Source organism: Achroia grisella, unplaced genomic scaffold (genome assembly GCF_030625045.1).
Source record: "Achroia grisella isolate CSIRO2021 unplaced genomic scaffold, CSIRO_AGI_Agris_v1 utg780, whole genome shotgun sequence".
NCBI classification, from domain to species: Eukaryota; Metazoa; Arthropoda; class Insecta; order Lepidoptera; family Pyralidae; genus Achroia; species Achroia grisella.
This window is the reverse complement of record NW_026713020.1, coordinates 335,187-351,828: the sequence shown is the minus strand read 5'-3', so window position 1 is coordinate 351,828 and position 16,642 is coordinate 335,187. Positions and strand designations below refer to the sequence as shown.

The 16,642-nt window shown below is 32.2% G+C and overlaps 1 protein-coding gene across 1 annotated transcript in view; it reads left to right on the top strand.

Moving 5' to 3' along the window:
• LOC131851070 (endoribonuclease Dicer) overlaps positions 1–16,642 on the top strand; it is a 41,788-nt gene that overhangs the window by 9,830 nt on the left and 15,316 nt on the right. The window contains exons 7-26 of the mRNA XM_059201497.1: positions 538–730; positions 1,357–1,535; positions 3,472–3,608; positions 3,864–4,104; positions 6,568–6,686; positions 6,824–6,936; positions 7,526–7,625; positions 7,906–8,090; positions 8,453–8,568; positions 8,995–9,127; positions 9,919–10,205; positions 10,860–11,037; positions 11,882–11,967; positions 12,108–12,246; positions 12,394–12,608; positions 12,724–12,806; positions 13,856–13,952; positions 14,494–14,602; positions 15,205–15,383; positions 16,350–16,586. Of these exons, the coding sequence (XP_059057480.1) occupies positions 538–730; positions 1,357–1,535; positions 3,472–3,608; positions 3,864–4,104; positions 6,568–6,686; positions 6,824–6,936; positions 7,526–7,625; positions 7,906–8,090; positions 8,453–8,568; positions 8,995–9,127; positions 9,919–10,205; positions 10,860–11,037; positions 11,882–11,967; positions 12,108–12,246; positions 12,394–12,608; positions 12,724–12,806; positions 13,856–13,952; positions 14,494–14,602; positions 15,205–15,383; positions 16,350–16,586 (3,126 nt within the window). The remainder of the gene's footprint in view (positions 1–537; positions 731–1,356; positions 1,536–3,471; positions 3,609–3,863; positions 4,105–6,567; positions 6,687–6,823; positions 6,937–7,525; positions 7,626–7,905; positions 8,091–8,452; positions 8,569–8,994; positions 9,128–9,918; positions 10,206–10,859; positions 11,038–11,881; positions 11,968–12,107; positions 12,247–12,393; positions 12,609–12,723; positions 12,807–13,855; positions 13,953–14,493; positions 14,603–15,204; positions 15,384–16,349; positions 16,587–16,642) is intronic.

Below are 16,642 nucleotides of genomic sequence, written 5' to 3'. Positions count from 1 at the left end.
CAGTAGTTGTCAATCACGTGACGTTTCTTTTAGTGTGCTCTACATAGCCAATTGTATGTAATCACGTAATTTTTTTTGGCCCCAAATTAGAAACAACATATTAACTAGTGCATATTGCGTAATATGTAAAGAAACGTACAAATGTACTAAATTTCGCTGAACGCATTTTAGAAGTGGAACACGTGTTGCGAGGTCGTGGGAAACGAATCTACGTTTACAAATTAAAGAATGTGGAAATGCTGTGGGATTACCATCATTAATCCCCTGCAGAATAGGGGCCGGTTGGTGGCCAGCATATCGTGTATCCCCAAGCCTTAAGTGATTGTCATAATTATCTGCCCAGTTTATTTTTTATAAAAATAATTAACTAGCCAGACTTAAAAATAATAATGATAAACTCGACTCTATGCACAGAAAACTGTACTGTAACAGTAATTTGTCTACCAAACGAGTAAAAATTGTTAGCAACAAATGGGCCTTTAATGCCATAATAAACATCTTTGTTATTATATTAATAAAAAAGACAATTTCGTTTAGGTACTCGACGAATCCAAATGAACTACTACAAATTTATAAAACTCCAGTCCTAACAAAGGCTGCACTAGAAGCAATACAAATATTGACGGAGTTGCAGAATATTGTAATAGACATTAAATTACCGTCATTTAATGGTGACAACATCCTACAGTTAAAACGTGGCCAACAAGACATCACAAATGATCCCAAAAAGGTATTTTCATAGTTCAAACTATACCTAGACATAGTCGTTATGTGTAGGATGCTACTAAGTAATCTGCTTTACTTGCTACAGTTTTATTTATATAAGTTAAGAGCATAAATTAAATTCATGCTTTAATAGTATTTAAATATAAAACAATAAAACAAACTCATTCTTTTAATGCCACAATGTGCTTGTAAATCTCCTTATTCAGGGACTGAGGCAGTTGTTCCCCTTTAGTTCCTACGAAATTCTGTGCCCGAAGGGCGAACAGCTGCTTTTAAAGGCAAATTAGCAAAAAATAGGATATTTGCATTTAAGGAGCAGTTAGGGTATGAGATAATTAATGTCATTAGGTACATTAAATCCATCATTACCATAATCATAATATATAATACCCACTAGAAGTTAAGCTGATTATTTGATAACAGCCTATATATACATAAATTATATTGGAGGACGGAATATTGGTCACTACATTATTTCTGTGTGGATCGCATTATGATTTAGTGACCAAGATTCTACGACAAATACAGACATATATGTCTGACAAAATGTCAGATGCATGTCACTTTGCGAGTATTTTTATTATGTTTTTTTACATTACTTTTTATGATATTATTATATTAACCTTTCAGATAGTGAAAGCTGTAAAGAACATGATTGTATCAATGATATTATATATAAACGAAATGGGAGTTTATGGAGGTGCTATAGGGATTCTAGCACATATAATTGTATTAGAGCGACTGAAACGCAAGTCCCTGACCAAAGAAGAGGAACTCATGTACACATTCACAATATCTCAATCGATCCAGTCAGTATTTGTTATGTTTAAACTTCTAATTTATGAAATAGTATAAAAGGTAACATTAGATACCTTTCTATTGCGCCAACAAAAATCCCAGATCACTCGCTGGCAATAATATTATAACGATTCTAACGAGTGATGTGGCAGCAAAAGGTGGAAAGCGGGGGCTTAAAAATTAATGTTTCCAAAACAGAATACATGTTTTGTGATTTTGGCTTTCTTTCCCGCTCTGCAGCCATATCACTAAATAGAGCTCCATTACCGATCTGCTCCGATTTCCGGTATCTAGGTTCTCTCCTCCAAAGCAATGGTGAATTAGACAGGACCATAAAGCATAGAATTAACGCAGGATGGATGAAGTGGCGGCAGGTTACGGCAACGACGTGTGAAAAAGGCGTACGTAAAGGCGACGGATGAAAGACGACTGCATGCCACTGAAATGAGAATGTTGAGGTGGATGTGTGGTGTGACAAGAATAGATAAGATAAAGAATGAATACATTAGAGGAAGTATGAAAGTGGCACCGGTGTCAGAGAGGTTGAAGAGTAATCGTCTATCATGGTAAGGACACGTAGGAACGAGGATAATATTTTAAGAAAGGTGTTACATATGAATGAGGATGGTTATAAGGGAAGGCCGAAAAAGAGATGGATGGACTGTGTGAAAGATGATATGGTAAGAAAGGAAGTAAATAACGCGATGACTGCGAACAGGGATGAATGGAAGCAAAAAACATATTACGCCGACCCCAAATAAATGGGATAAGGAAGAAGCAGATGATGATGATGATGATGATGATTCTAACGAGTTTTACCGAGGGGATTTTTGTAAAGAGGCATATCGTAGCTCTCTGAAATGGCAACGCATGAGAGGTAACTGGATCGTAACATTATGTATTAGTGGTGCTGTTCATATAATGTATTAGCTGACCCGCGCGATCGTATGCATCTCACTTGATATTTATCATTTCATAATATATTTTTAATTACAGCCTATGTGTTGTTCTGATGTATAAGCTATATTATTGTTAAGTATTTTCAAAATCCGTTCAGTAGTTATGGCGTGAAAGAGTAAGAAACATCCATCGATACTAACTTTCGCGTTTATATTATTAATAGGATATGGACAATGGTTACCACTTATCGTCAGGTGGGCCGCCAGTTTGTTTAGCATTCTAATTACATTAAAAAAATCTATTGGTTTTCCTTTATTAATCCAAATCAGAATAGTTTACTATGAGCCCTGTTTATAACGATTGCAAAAAGATTGCAATCGTTGTGATTTATGTCACTAATACATCTGATGATACCATAAAATAATCATCAGTGATAAAATGAGTATCACTGATGATTATTTTTATGAATGACTAGCTGTACCCGCGACTTCGTCCGCGTGGGATTTGAATTGACTTTATTTTTCTAAAACATAAGAGATTTTCTAAAATAAGAGTAGCCTAAGTTACTCCTTATTATATCAGCTACCTGCCAATAAAGTCCTGTCAAAATCGGTCCAGCCATTTCAGAGATTAGCAGAGTACAAAATGATATTTTAGTGTATGTACCGTATTTATATTCATATGTATGTAGTAAAAAACGGTTATTTCAATATTACAAACAATTTTATTTATATGTATAGATAAAATATCGTTCCATTCCTTATATTTAAAAGTAAGTATTAAAAGTATTTTATAATGGATATCTTATTATACATAGACATATGTATATTAGTAATACATTTTTGTTGCACAAAATACACATAATAATTAATATATAATCGATATTTTCCCCACATGGCCAAAAAAGCGCTCGCACTAATTTGTGTATCTTTGAATATTTGACCCGTCTGGTCAAATATATACAAATTTGAGCGTTGTCATTTAAAAATGATGATACTATAATTGACAGAGGCATCATAATATTAATACCTGTTTTGTTACTTCCAGGGCAAGAGCGATTTTATTAAAATCTATGGAAAATGAGCGTGGGTATGGTAAAATAATAAATCATTCATCTGAAAAAATAGTACAGCTATTGAATATACTGAAAGAATACAACCCTGATATGTTTAACAAGAGCGGAGGTAATTTCATTGAAAAATTGTAAAATAATAGTATTAGTCAAATAATGGTTGACTTAGAGAAATTATTTTTATTCAAATAAAGTTAAGCACTTTTGAATAGTTATTCTATCTCTTTTCATTTTTGTTATTTTGAATTTTGTTTACTGTTACTTACAGTGCCGGCACAATTTGGAAAGTATTAATTTCAGCAATAAAGAAGAGGAGGAGTTCTTTAAGACAAAATTTTGTTAATGGTGTCCATAATATTTGTTTCAGTTCTACTAAAAATTAATAAAAGTAGAAAACCTTTATCATGTATAATATTTACGCAACAAAGATTTACAGCGAAAATTCTTTTTAATTTACTGAAAGATGCGAAGGAGCTAAATCCTGAGGAATTTGGTTATTTGAAAGGTGATTTTCTTGTTGGTTTTAATATTAACCCCTTCAAAGATACCAGAGAACAATATTATTTAAGGAAAACTAGCCAAAGGGCTCTATTGAAATTCAGTAAAAAGTGAGTATAGATTGTAACTTTATTATTTCATACAAGTCTTTTAGCCCAAGAGCCCACGACTGCCAGACATACGTCATTTTAATAAACGTGAAAGTTCTTGTATGTGTGTCCCCAACACAGGAAAGAACGATCCCCAAATATGAAACCTGGATCGTGGTTCCTTTGGCAGGTACCAGGTAACAAAGGTGTAAAAAAAATCATATCAAATTCGTTATTTTAAGAAACTCCATATTTTCATATATTGTTCGTAGCACTATTATAACTTGCGCTGCTCATTGCCAGACACGTAGTGTGGTTCCAACCCCCCGCCGGACCCCCCTAAACTATACCATTTTAGAAATAAACTTACGTCATTTTAATAAAGCTGAAATTTATATATATTACTGAGAGTTCTCTCAAACTGAGATTCCTAAATTGCCAGACAGTTTTCTTGGTTCTTTATCCTACCAGACTCATTGAAACCGTATATTGGGTAACAACGGTGTATACAATTTCATATCAAATTCGTTATTTTAAGATGCTCCATTTTTTCACATATTGCTCGTAACAGTATTATAACTTGCTCTGCTCATTGCCAGACCCTTAGTATGGTTCCAACCCCCGCCGGACCCCCCTAAACTATACTATTTTAGAAATAAACTTATGTCATTTTAATAAAGCTAAACTTTATATATATTATTGAGAGTTCTCTCAAACTGAGATTCCTAAATTGCCAGACAGTTTTCTTGGTTCCTTATCCTACCAGACTCATTGAAACCGTATATTGGGTAACAACGGTGTATACAATTTCATATCAAATTCGTTATTTTAAGATGCTCCATTTTTTCACATATTGCTCGTAACAGTATTATAACTTGCTCTGCTCGTTGCCAGACCCTTAGTATGGTTCCAACCCCCCGCCGGACCCCCCTAAACTATACTATTTTAGAAATAAACTTACGTCATTTTAATAAAGCTGAAATTTATATATATTATTGAGAGTTCTCTCAAACTGAGTTTCCTAAATTGCCAGACAGTTTTCTTGGTTCCTTATCCTACCAGACTCATTGAAACCGTATATTGGGTAACAACGGTGTATAAATGTTCATATCAAATTCGTTATTTTAAGATGCTCCATTTTTTCACATATTGCTCGTAACAGTATTATAACTTGCTCTGCTCATTGCCAGACCCTTAGTGTGGTTCCAACCCCCCGCCGGATCCCCCTAAATTATACTATTTTATAAATAGACTTACGTCATTTTAATAAAGCTGAACTTTATGTATATTATTAAGAGAACTATTAAACTGAGTTTCCTAAATTGCCAGACAGTTTTCTTAAAATAACGAATTTGATATGAAATTGTATACACCGTTGTTACCCAATATACGGTTTCAATGAGTCTGGTATGATAAGGAACCAAGAAAACTGTCTGGCAATTTAGGAAACTCAGTTTGAGAGAACTCTCAATAATATATATAAATTTCAGCTTTATTAAAATGACGTAAGTTTATTTCTAAAATAGTATAGTTTAGGGGGGTCCGGCGGGGGCTTGGAACCACACTACGTGTCTGGCAATGAGCAGCGCAAATTATAATAATGCTACGAACAACATATGAAAATATGGAGTTTCTTAAAATAACGAATTTGATATGAAATTGTATACACCATTGTTACCCAATATACGGTTTCAATGAGTCTGGTAGGATAAGGAACCAAGAAAACTGTCTGGCAATTTAGGAAACTCAGTTTAATAGTTCTCTCAATAATATATATAAAGTTCAGCTTTATTAAAATGACGTAAGTTTATTTCTAAAATAGTATAGTTTAGGGGGGTCCGGCGGGGGGTTGGAACCACACTAAGTGTCTGGCAATGAGCAGCGCAAGTTATAATAATGCTACGAACAATATATGAAAATATGGAGTTTCTTAAAATAACGAATTTGATATGAATTTTTTTACACCTTTGTTACCTGGTACCTGCCAAAGGAACCACGATCCAGGTTTCATGTTTGGGGATCGTTCTTTCCTGTGTTGGGGACACACATACAAGAACTTTCACGTTTACTAAAATGACGTATGTCTGGCAGTCGTGGGCTCTTGCTCTATTTATTTGATCTTTATTTGTTAATTTTAAATTTCACTAAAAGTTTAAATTATGTAAATTGATTTAGTAAAATTATTTAACTCAGATACATGTATATTAAAAAGAAACAAGATTTAAAATAACAATGTGACACAATTTTTTTATGTTTTTGTCACAAACGGTCTTCATGTGGTGAAAATAGATACCTATTATTAGATTATGTGCCGTACACAACATTTTAATTTTGGCATTGTTGTTTTTATTAAAAAATGTCACGAAATATTGTGATTACTGTAGTAAAGGCAAATGACATATTATATAACATTTAAGCATTTGTGACAGATGTTGCACGATGAGAGTTCAATGACCTTAAATGTAATAAAAATTGTAATTACAGTGAACTCAACTGTATAATCTCGACGAGCGTAATAGAAGAAGGCGTGGATGTGCCACAGTGTTCGTTAATAGTACGATACGATCAGCCACTTGAATACAGATCCTATATACAAAGTAAAGGTAAGCAAAAATTGACTATGAGAAAGTTTTATGGCTGGATTAATGTATTATATAAAAACATGTATAATGGAAATTTATACACATAACTTTTGCATATAGACCACTCATAATATAACTAAATTTGAGTGACATTTCAGGTCGTGCACGTTGCTCTGAATCTAACTATATCATATTAGTCAATGATGCTAATAAGGAGAAATTTCAGGCGCAATACAGGAATTTCCAAAAAATAGAGCAACACATTCAAGGCGTTAGTATAATATTTTATTTATATTTTTATGCGATTGAATTGGTAAAGAAGTCAGTGATTGCTTCAGTAGAACAGTAATTGTTTTAATACATTGGTGAGAAATACTGATAACACTCTTCTGGGTATAATCTATTATTTGCTTATAATTCAATATAAATATTTTTGTAAGTGATGTTTGTAGGCTTGTATAACGGCCACGGGTTAGTATTGTGGAAAAATAATCGATTCTTGAAAAAATCAATTATTATTCTATGAAAAATTTATTTTATTATTCGAAAACATTGACGATTGTAATGTATTGTTTTTGAATAGATTTCTTATCTAGTTACTTTCATCCAAATGACCTAAAAAACGGGACTAAGTGCTGATCTAAAATAACAGAAACACTCAAGAACGTGCCAAAGGAACCAAAATTTAGAGTTCTGGGAGTAACCAGTTATTTTAATAAAATATTATTATTTAATAAAAAGTAATTCTATTTCAAAAATAGGCGATGAATTAATAATGAATATTTCGCGCACGTCACATCTACCGATTTGTATACCTCGATATGCTATTTTTTCAATTGAAGGTGAAACATTTATTACAGGTATTAGTAGGGAAAACAGAGGACCGCGCCTCACCAACTGAACAGGAACTACAAGATCTATATGAAGACGATATTCCGCCTTATTTCACGGAACATGGCAGTAAGTGTTTCTTAACCTGTGTTTTTGAAAACTTCAATAAAACCACTAGACACTTTTACTAGTTTTCTTGTACTCTTCAACATACCCAAAACATATTGTCGAATGGCCTGTGAATGATAATAATAAGTAATAAAAGTATTTAGTTATATATACATAAATTATTGTATTATAATTACTTGATTATTGACTAAACTTAGATTATAGTTTTATTTCTTGGTTGTAGTAGAAACATTATTTTTATTTAATTTATAATAATAATATATACTATAAATCTGTTTAGATCGCCTTTCGTCTGTGTCAGCTATATCGCTTATCAACCGATATTGCTCAATTTTACCACACGATCAATTTACGGTTATAACACCCATGTGGATCCAAGAAAAGGTGACGAATAATCATAATCAAATATTACGAAAAATCACCATAATCATGCCCATAGAATGTCCAGTCAAAGAGAAAATAGAGGTAATGTATTTTTGTATACGTTCTTATAATATAAAATCTCAATATGAATATTTACTTATGAATTATTAAAAAAAAAATAGGAAAAGAGGCACAAGTTGCTTGTCTATACCTATTATAGGATAATGACGCCTGCCGTGTATGTTACTACGTTCACGATTTTTTAAAAAAATACTTTTAAAAACAAATTTTCATCCATCGACTGAGTGATTTCAGAGAAAGGATTAGTTATATAATTCAGCAAGGTTTTTGTGTATATTAAGTTTTATATATTTTATAGTTTTTCGTCAAATATACTTTTGAGTGTGACAATTATTGAATATTAATTATGGCTTTCTTTTTCCGCCTAAACACTAATGTTTTAGGGCACACCAATGCTTAATCTAAAGTCAGCGAAACGGTCGGCCGCGTTGAATGCATGTATACGATTGCACCAGGAAGGTGAATTAGATCCAGTCACTTTATTGCCGCGTTCTCACGGGTATGTTATGCCTATGTTTATTTAGTTTATCTTTCTTTTATATGAATTTTTCTACCTGCCTGCGTACCCGTGTCTCACCTATATAACTCGCCAAGCAGCTTCCTTTGCAAGCTGTGTTTCGGTAAGATGAGATATGGCAACAAAAGTACATGTTACGGAGGCTTATAACAGCTTGGTTATCCTTTGTGTGGTAAAATATGTTTTACTAGATAAAAACTAAAGCGTCGTGTTGACCAAGATCTCGCACTAGAGAGCTCATTACACTCCAGTAAAGTGCGTTGCGGAAATTCGTTACATACATTCATAGATATCGTGTATCTCATACTGGGGTAGATATCGACAGTGGAACGTCAAATTTCATGCTCTTTAGCTTCCTCTACTAAAAACCTAGAAGTTGTATACTTATGTTATAATATTTATTTCTAGGTTAGTAGAATTTGATAGTAACGATATAAAGGAATGTTTCCCAAACTGGCAGTGGGATGACAACGAAAACGAAGGTGTTAGAGATTTACCCAAAGCAGGAACTAAGAAAAGAATGCGTAAACATAAAAAAATGGTAATTTTTTAATATATATATATATATATATATATAAGTTCAGATGATTGGTAATAATGTGATGTCCTTGATACTGTTTATGTTTATTAGAAAAAGTCGATATAGTTTTAAAATGTCACAGATGTATTCTAGTTATATAAATTTAATTCAAAGATTTTTAGTGTATAAAATATCTGTGCTATCAATAATAAACGTTACGGCACCTTTGATGACTTACTTATCTTGTGATGTTCAATGAATATCACTATTATTTCAATACAATAAAGTTTAGTTTTATTTCATTCGTTTCTGCATTTACATTCTGTACTGCAATTACAGTGGAACATTAATAGTATTAAAGTTTTGTTTAGTTAATTATACATTAATAATATTAAAGGTTATATTTATTGAGTAATAATTACATTTTGGCCGGAACCCTAGCGTACGAATTCGACGCAATTATTATTGATAGTTCATGTTTAATATATTTAAATACTTATATATATAGAGTATTGACCTACATCTCAGAATAACAGTATACCTACAAATAACAGGTAAAGTCCGTTTCTTAACCATTTTATTTATTTTTTATGTTTATAAATGTGTTTGACTTAACTATCATTCGTTTTTCATTACATAGTATAAAATAATGCATCCTTAAATCTTTAAAACTTCGCGACGGATTTTTTTAATAGATAGAGTGATTCAAGAGGAAGATTTATATGTATAATAAATGTACACTCGTGCGAAGCCGGGGTGGGTAGCTAGTATATAATAATTAATAATGTTAATTATATTAATTCTAATTACAGTTCCCATCTAGCCTTAAAGGACCCGGCAATTTGGAAATTAATCAGCATAATTTTTATCTTCATGTTATAAAAGTGATAGCCACTTTCCCTGAACCGAATGATTCTCGCGAGAGAGCATTATACAAGTTGTTACAACGTCCCGAGGGCTACGGTTTATTGACGCCTAAACCTTTGCCAAAGTTATGTGACTTCCCCTTGTTTTTGACGGTAGGGGAAGTAAGTACTACAATTCAAGTCAATTATGCCGTCGTGCCAATCAACAAGACCCTTTTGGATCTTATTAAACAGTGAGTTTCTTGTTACTTATAATGAAAACACGTTATTATTAAATGTTACCTCTATATTTCTAGATTTTCACAATACTCAGTAGTTTAACGGTTCAGCACACTGCCTTCGATTTATCGACAGTTATACACATTCACATTTGTATTGATATTGTTCTATCGTGGAATGGACATGTAAAGTTATTTTATGTTGATTGTTCAACCTATTGATTTATTTTGACTGTACATCATATAAAGATAACAAAAGTGATTTAATATAATAATAATAATAATAATAGTAATAATCCCAGGACAATTCACACAGAGCCATCTAGACCCAAGTTAAGCTATCTAGAGATTGTGTTATGGGTACTAGAAAACTGATACATATACATAGATATTTTTTTTTTGTAAATACATACATATTATACATAGAAAACACCCAGACCGATACAAACAATCATACTCATGAATACAAATGTTTGTGCCGTGCAAGGAATCGAACCCGCGACCATCGGTCGCAAAGCAGTGTGCTTGATCGCTAGACCACCGAGGTCGTCAATTCGATCGGTCGATTTATATTTATAGAAAAACAAATATTTATACCACCAAAATTTAGATTACCATGCAACGAACCTATTTTATATTTATAGCGTTATTGATATATATGTATTTCAGATTCCACTTTTTTATTTTCGATCAAGTGCTGGCTATTGCAAAACAGTTCTTGGTATATGATGGAACAGAAAATTGTATGTTTGTGGTGCCACTTACACCTGATAATGGTTACGACATCGACTGGGGAGTAATGCAGCAATATACCGAAGTACCCCCTATCGGCCCGCCTTCCTTTACGGTAGGTTATTGCAAAAACCATAGTGTTTATGTTATAGCAAGGTTGTTAAAAACTTTTATATAGAAGAAAATTAATTAAGAATGTGTATCAATAATCATTAATTCAGTCTCAACCGTACAATAAGCACAATTGTATCGATATGTATTACTATTATTTATATTATTTTTATTGGCTTCGGTGATATCTTCAACAGGATATAGTAGGCATTACGATAATGATGGAATCTCATGTGTTTAATGTCGTTAAGATTATTTAAGAGGGGTATAGGGTTAATTCGCGTGAAAAAGGCACATTTTTGTGATTTTTATGAAACTAGTTGAAATTTATTTATTAAAACGAATTATAGTATGACATTTGAACAATATTGTGTAATTTTTTTATGGTGATATTATGATAAATATAGCAATGGCGACGATTAGTCTGCAGTGTCTGGAAATAAAGAATCGAATGGCGGTGACACTCCCAACTCGGTGCTAGATCATCTGAAATAAAAAATCAAAATTATATCTTTATAAAATCACTTTGTCCAGGTCATACTGGGGGGAGTAGTGGAAGGTCCTAAAGTTCTTATTTTCACCTTTTGGGAACACTATAATGCTAATATGACGCGCGTGAGTTACCGCGTCACAGGCTATTCGTATTTAAATGCGACGAATACAACTAACATCAAGTGTGCCGTCAGTTTATTTGCCATCCAGTTACATACGTTTTTCGTACATCTACAATATCCCTATATTTAAGTATGTACCAACTGTTTATGTATTTTCCTAAGTTGGTTGCTGGCCATTATATAAATTCTGTTTGATTTTGTTATTTAATTAAAATCTCATTTTTGTATGCCTAGGAGAGGAGATCTCTAAATGTTACAAGAGACAACTATAAATATTCTATAGTGACACCTTGGTACCGATCGTCTATTTTACCAGACAGGTTAGTGTAACTGTTTTTTTTATCGTTTTTTGCTTTTTAATTTCTTTTTTCTGTTATCCTATTATACTAATTTTTAAAATATATTAGTTATTGTTACTCATTTTGTACCTACTTGCTAATTTATCATATTTTTATAACAGATATATAGTGTCCGACGTATTGGAATACATGACACCGCAATCTCAATTTGAGACTGAAACCTACGATACATATGAAAATTACTACAGAAATAAATACAATTTGGAAATTTTGGGACCGAAGGACCAGCCAATGCTAGAGGTATTGAACATAATATAGTCTCTAATATATATCTCTTCTATTATAAATAATAACTTCTAAAATACCTAAAGAATAATCCGAACATTAACTTGTAGTAGATACAGCTTAAGTAAATACAGTGATATAATAGAACAAACTTATTAACAGGTCCGTAATATAACGTCAAGAATGAATTGTTTGCTGCCGAGAGCCCCCACAATCAAATCATTCACAGAAAAACAACAAAAACTTATATCTGCAGCACAAGGCGACGATAAGCCTAAAGGTTTCTTAGAAGTATTCATACCAGAATACTGTATCAAGTACGAGTTTCCAGGTGTTTTTTGGTATAAAGCCATGATGCTGCCCAGTATTGTGCATAGGTATGATAAATTGGTAATTTATTTTTGAGTTAACGAAATAGACTACAAAAAACTATTAACTTGATGTACTCCACTTGCATAGGCTTCGCCATATATAATTTCATATTGATTTTAGGGTGTCATTATTACTTATTGCAAATGAGTTGCGCGCTGAAATTGCTGAAGAAACTAAATATGGCCTAAAGATTTTACCTAAAGGTGAGTTTTAAAAAACTGTAAATAATTAATAGTTATTGAAAATACAGAAATAGAAATCATACTTTTAGCATAAATATATGATAAGATTCTAGTGCATTTGCGACTCTATTTGGGCACTGAGAATAGATATTAATTCAATACCATACTAACCATATCCGACGGTTTCCTAAGCGTCGTCGTATATGCTTGATGTACCAACTCTACTATAAAAGATAGTTGTATAAATAGGACAATCATAAAAGTTGTTATTGAGAATTTCTACTGTTATTAAATATAAAATATTTTAATTACATAAGAGATAATTCATAATATAATTTGTTTATATTTATATTAAATTAAATAATACTTCTATTCAAATAAGTCTGATACATTTTGGTGCGTCATTGTACAACTTATTTTTCCGTTCATGGAATCTGTAATTAATTTGAAGTCGTTATTTTCGTCTGTTTGTTTCCCCGGTATATGTACATCTTATATATAATATACTTTTTATAGAGTTACATTAATAATTTTTAATATCAATTTCTTCTAATAGCTTCAAATGTATGGTACATACTACCTCTGTCGCATACATTGTACAACCAAAACATAAAAACCAGACAATTTGAATGAATTGTTGTGGTTTTCGTTAGATTTCCGACATTTTTCCCATATCAAAATATAGGAAAAATGGGAAATCCAATTTTTTATTGTTATCCTTAATATTACACTGTAATTTATTACAAAATACAGAATTCTGTCCAATAAAAATATTGATACTATAGCATTTTTAGCTAAGCAAATGTCAACTCTAATGCAAGTTGCTTGTATTAGTTTTGTTTGCGTTATTTCATGCGGCTTACCAGCACAAGTATACACGACTGCGGGACGGAATGCAGTATGCAATTTAATGTAAGAGATACCGGTTTTAAAATCTTTATATACTTTGTTGTATATTAATTTATTAGCCAACTGACAGTTTCGTAACATACAACTCTCCTCTCCATAAAATATAATAATATTTATATGCTTCAGTAAGTTAGTGTATAATTATATTGTTGTCTATACAGGTGAGAATTGGTTACCCATAGAACTGGATTTAGAAATCGCTATAAACTCTTTACGTTCACACACAGAAGAACCAACGCCCATTAATACAGTTGACAGGTAATTCAAGAGTATATAAATTTTGCTGTAACCCAATCTAATAACTAAATTAAATTGACGTCAAATCTTCGTTATATCTCTAATAAATGTTGGTGGTACTTGTTTTGTATACCAATTTATAGTTATTAACTAACATATACGGAGTATACGATGGTTAATAGGTTTTATCATAAAAACTAAAGAAGTTTTCCAAAGAAACAAACTGGAAAACTAATTATATTTTTTGAATCCTTCATACGAAATGTATAGTCACTTGAAAAGTTTAATATTTATATTCAGATTTCCACTTTTTTTATCGGTAAAACTAGTTTAGTTTCATGCCGTTTGACTTGGTATGCCCATTACAACTCGCTTGTATATGTATATTGCAGTGACATAGTAGGTTTGATAACCTATAATTTCTTGTTCAACCGAAAAATCAATATAAACAACAAACGAAAAAAAAAGTTAACTATAATTAAACTTTAAAAAATAAACATAAAATAAACATTTTTTACATCCAATAATGCACTGAAATTTAAATCTATTCACTTTTTTTTAGAATAAACAACCCTAACGGTGAACCAGAAACACAACCAAGTGACAAATTAATGAAGAAAGATTTGTATGAACTACAGATGAGGAAGATAGACCAACAGTATCCATGGAATGTAAGTTATTCATATTTAAAATCTTTATTCATTTAGGTTATGAACGTTAAATTTCTTATATTATAATTTTTTCCCTACCAGTTGTTGTTCCTGTCCAGTTCAGTATATGGATCTAATTGAGAAAGCCTATTACTGAGCAAAGCCTATTACTCACTGCGTATAACGCACGATTATTTGAATGACGAGCTTGCATGGCAATAGTTGTTCATTTAATGTTAGACATAGACATCTATATAAATATACATTGTAAATAAACTGACTTAAAAAAAAGTATTTCAATGGAGCTTCTTACCAGTTCTTCACAATTGGATCTAGGTATATACTGAACTGGACTGGATAACACATTCATAGAAATTTGGCTGTACTATATTTACTACATCTAATAAATAAAATTTGGGATAAATACCCAAATTTTAGTAAGCATAACCTGTCTATAAAAAGGTTTTAACTCCGTTCCCGTGGGTTGTTGAACCGGGGCAAAGGTATTCGCTCTGGCGCCCTAAGACTGTGCGGCGGGGGCGACTCGTATCATGTTAATTCATGAATTTGTTTGCACTTCACAACAGTGAACAAAATTATAATTTGTTAAATATTTTTAATAGGAAAAATTAGAGCCATTAGATATTGAGCGCCATCTATCATCTGTAACTGTAATGGATATCGAATGCTACGACGAATTCGTATCTGCGCCGCTCCAAGAAACTACAAACACAGATACAGCGAACAGAACACAATCGTCACCACGGCGGGCTGCTACAGCTATTCTGCCACCTCCACCTAAGTACGTATTTGTTAGAGATATATATATTCTGGTCGATATGCATACTAGTCCTCGACTTACGTCGTTTCAAGTTACGTCAAACAATGTTATGAAAGTATTCCTCAAGCATACGTCAATTGTTTCGATTTCCGGCACAGCAGAATTCACATTACTCCACACATGCTTGCTTATTTCTTTCGGTTTGTTTGGATCGTATCCCTTGAGTTTTACATGTAAACATATGAAAACAATATATCTCGACTTACGTCGTTTCGATTTACGTCACGTATTTCGAGAACCAAATATGCTCTAAGTACGAGGACTGCCTGTATAAAAGACCGTTGAGCACTAAAGGAAAATATAGCAGTTCACACATTCGTCACACGTTAAGGAGAGGAGGGGGGAAGTTGATAAGTGTGACATTAAAATAGATGAAAGAGCACAAACTTATAAAAAAAAATTATGAAATCTAGTTCGGGTCCCGCCCTGGGCAGAGAGGTCTTTGGGACATCACATTTCTATTTTAGTATAAATACATGAAATTTTACTGAAATTGGTGTAATGTGATTTATGATTAGCCCCTTATCTATACATCTATACATATAAATAAAATTGGAGTGTCTGTTTGAAATATTGAAATAACGGTGTGTAAATAAATAAATGGCTCTGTGTAAATTGTCTTGGGTCATTGTAATTATTATTATATAGAATAATTAGCATTTTAATAAGCATTAGCATTAGTAGTTTAATAAACTTATTTTTATTTTAATTATTTAAAGAACAAGATTGCTTTATAAATAGTATCCATATACCTGCTGAAATCAGAAAAAATTAAAGCGTGGTAAACAATACATATTTATAATACAATTTAAGCTACGACGACGTTAAACGCTTTACTACTAAAACTGTATTTAATACAAATTTTGCGTGATAATTGCAATATTTTTGTAGTTGACGAATCACTTACTAATTTGTGTTTCCTTGCAGATTCAATGACAAAATAGCTGTATTATCAAGAACTCCCACGGGTCGGGGGCCTGAGTTGCGAGATATTTTAGCAGCACTCACCACAATCAAATCTCATGACACATTTAATTTAGAGCGCGCTGAAACTCTCGGGGATTCATTCCTTAAATTCTCAGCTAGTCTCTACTTGTTTCACAAGTTCCCAAAGGCGAATGAAGGGCAGCTTACGAATATTAAAAGCCGATTAATTGGAAATAAGTAAGAATTTTATTATTGTTTTAATCTAATTATTAAATGAAATTCTAACTATTTAG